General features: G+C 61.7%; 1 protein-coding gene across 1 annotated transcript; it reads left to right on the forward strand.

Moving 5' to 3' along the window:
• The first annotated feature begins 256 nt into the window (after nucleotides 1-256).
• Nucleotides 257-2,052, forward strand: SMIM4 (small integral membrane protein 4). Its single transcript, XM_019547397.1, has 2 exons — nucleotides 257-749; nucleotides 1,664-2,052. The coding sequence occupies exons 1-2, from the start codon at nucleotides 599-601 to the stop codon at nucleotides 1,723-1,725; spliced, it is 213 nt and encodes a 70-aa protein (XP_019402942.1). The 5' UTR covers nucleotides 257-598; the 3' UTR covers nucleotides 1,726-2,052.
• The last annotated feature ends 781 nt before the right edge of the window (nucleotides 2,053-2,833 follow it).

Raw genomic sequence — 2,833 nt, forward strand, 5'->3', positions numbered from 1 at the left:
CTGTCCCACCAGCCGGCAGGTCAGGTCTCCACTCACCCAGCCCCCGCTCCTGCCTACGCCGCGCTCCCTCCCTCGATGTGCATCACCCCCAGCCCCTTCCCCTAATAGATGGAGACTTGCCTGCTGTGCTGGGCAGCCAGTGATCCACACGCGGGGCTTCGCTCCTGGCTGCCTGCGCCCTCCTCCCTACCCCTGCTGCCGCCGGGCTGCCTTCAGGCCCTACCGCTCTCCCACTGCCCGTGCGCCGGCCCCCGCCGGGTGACGGGAGCGGCGCCGCAGCTGTGTCGGCTCCTGGCTCTGCCGCGGCTCAGGCCCCGGCTGCGGCCCCGCGGGCGACGTTTGCCCGGATCCTCGCCGGAGGTTTCGCCTGCGCCGCTTCCCCGGGATCCGCCGCAGCAAAGGCTCTCGATCCACCCCGCCCGAGCCTGCGCGGAGGACAGCACAGCCCCGGAGCCGCAGTGACGCCCCGCCCCCCGGTGGCGTAGTGCGCAGAGCGGAGCCGCTCGGGGCCTGCCAGCGCCAGGCCCGGCTTCAGGGCTGGAGTGGCCGCGGGGCGAGGCCGGGGCCGGGGCCGGGCTACCAACGCAGCGCTGCCGGCATGGGGCCGAAGGGGACGCTGCGGCGCCTCCTGCAGCTGGTGCCCGGGAAGCGGCGCTTCGGCATGTGCCGCTTCCTGCCGCTTTTCTTCCTGCTTGGCGGCGCCGTGGAGTGGACCATGATCCATTTGCGCGCCGGCCGCGAGACCTTCTGTGAGTGGCCGAGCCGCGCTCCCGCTGGCCCGGGGCTTGGCGGGCGGCGCGGCCCGCCGCACTCGGCCCCGCGGGAGCCTGAATCCCGGGGCGGGGTGACTGAATCGTTGCTTGCCGGTAGGGCCCTTCTGCTCCGACCCCGTTAGCACCTAGCGCGGGGCCACACAGGGAGCTCTGGGGAGCCCCTCGCGCACCACGGCTGCCCGGCCTCCCTGCGTGGCTCAGGGACGAGCCGCAGGGCAGCTCCAGGTCCCAGTTTTTCCTGCCACTGCCGCTCCTCGTGGCCAGGGCGGGCTGGTCTGGAGCGGCCGCTGCGGGGACCCGACCCCACTTCCGGAGCGGGCCAGGGCCCGAGGAGGAGCTGGAGCTGCTGCCCGGCTTCGGCGGCGGCGGTCCGGGTGCGGAGGCAGCTCCTTCCAGCGGCCATCGCTGCTGGCCTGGCGCCACGGAGACTCACCGAGACCCGCAGGGGGGCCCAGGTGAGCGCACAGCCTCAGCCCCAGCCCACCCCGTGCGGGGTTGGGGTCGAGGTTGAGGCCGCTCTGGATCCGCCGGCCCCGGACACAATGGTAGTGGGAGAAAGCGAGACCTAAAGCTCGCACCAGGGCTGCTCTGGCTCCCCCTTGCCGCCACCCCCATTGCGGGCAGGGAGGAACCGAACCGCACTAGTGCGCCCTACCGCTGGGGGCGGGCAGGGCTGCAGGGACCCACCCCTGCGCGGGCTGGGACTAGGGCTGCCAGGAAGATTTCTTTTTGTATAGTTTCATTTTTTTTTTTTTTAAATGATCAGAGTCTACAAGAAATTAGAGTGAAAGAGTGTGAAATTAGTATTGCTTTGTTGTTGGAAGATTGTTTGCTGATATTCTTTCCCCCAGATCCTCAGAAAAATAATTATAAAAATCTCTTCATGGCAGATGATGTTTATCGTAGGAAACAGTCGGAGAGACAGTATAAACGCAGGATGGAAGAAACATGAATTTAGCGTGGAACCATTTAATCAGGAGCACTACGGACTCTTGAATCCTGTAAATCACAGTCCAGAGAAAAGTCAAAACCACAGCAAAGGCATTCACAAGCCTGCCTTTCTGAAAGTTGAACTATAATTTGTTTGTTATTATGTCTGGTTTAGGAAACATTTTCTTTTAAGATACTTTTAGAGTGTGTTCTTCCACTGCCCACTTCACCCCTTTTGAGGCAGTCTTACTGGAGAGATTATGAAGTATTCTTTGCATTTATGCCACTAAACCTGCTTAATGTTTGTGCAGTTGATTCTGTTAAATAAACCAAAGTTAGCAAATTGAAACATGGCTGTATTTTTTGTGTCCCAAGACATACAGCTGGAAGGGACTTAAGGAGGTCATCTAGTGCAGGGGTTTTCAACCTTTTTTTAATGAGTGTAAAAAGCCCCCTTCTTAATAAGTGTACTCTGGGGGGGAGGGGATAGCGAGCAGCCAGACGCAGGGTGGGGGAGCTGAGCGATGCAGCATCTGTGCAGCCCTGCTCTTGCCCCACCCACCCCCCTGTACCCCTGGGACCTTTCAGAGTACCCCCAGAGGTCCGCATACCCTGGTTGACAACCCTTAAGCTAGTGCAGTGATCCTCAACCTTTTTCCTACCAGGACCTATTTGCAAAGATCCATGGCCTGTCATGACACATCTCCGTGGCCCTGCAGATGCCCGACCCCCACTTCCCTGCCCACCCAGGCCAAGCTGCTGTCCCTCACTCCTGACCTGCAGGCCCCTGCCCTACCCCAGCCCTGCCAGAGGGGCCCCCAATTCCCCCTGTCCCACTTGGGCAGGAGTATGGTGGCTGCAGCAGCTCCAGCTCATGGTGGCAGGGGAGCAAGTCCAGCACTGGCATCCCAGGGGAGGCACACCTAGGCCAGGGGTTAGTGAGGAACTAGTTAGGGAACTTCTGGAAGGACTGGATGTATTCAGTCAGCTGGTCCGGCCAATCTCCACCCTCGAGTACTGAGGGAATTGGCTGAGGTCATTGCAGGACCCCTGGCATGGCTGTACGAGCACTCGTGGTGCTCTGGTGTGGTGCCAGAGGATTGGAAGACAGCCAGTGTGGTTCCCCATCT

This window comes from Crocodylus porosus, unplaced genomic scaffold (assembly GCF_001723895.1).
Source record: "Crocodylus porosus isolate Cpor-Errol unplaced genomic scaffold, CroPor_comp1, whole genome shotgun sequence".
Taxonomy (NCBI): Eukaryota; Metazoa; Chordata; order Crocodylia; family Crocodylidae; genus Crocodylus; species Crocodylus porosus.

What these genes read in the sequence shown, in the direction of transcription:
- SMIM4 (XM_019547397.1), top strand. Translation starts at nt 599, where the DNA reads ATGGGGCCGAAGGGGACGCTGCGGCGCCTCCTGCAGCTGGTGCCCGGG. An exon ending in CGCCGGCCGCGAGACCTTCT is followed by an intron (nt 750 to 1,663) that starts GTGAGTGGCCGA and finishes TCTTCATGGCAG; the next exon opens with ATGATGTTTATCGTAGGAAA.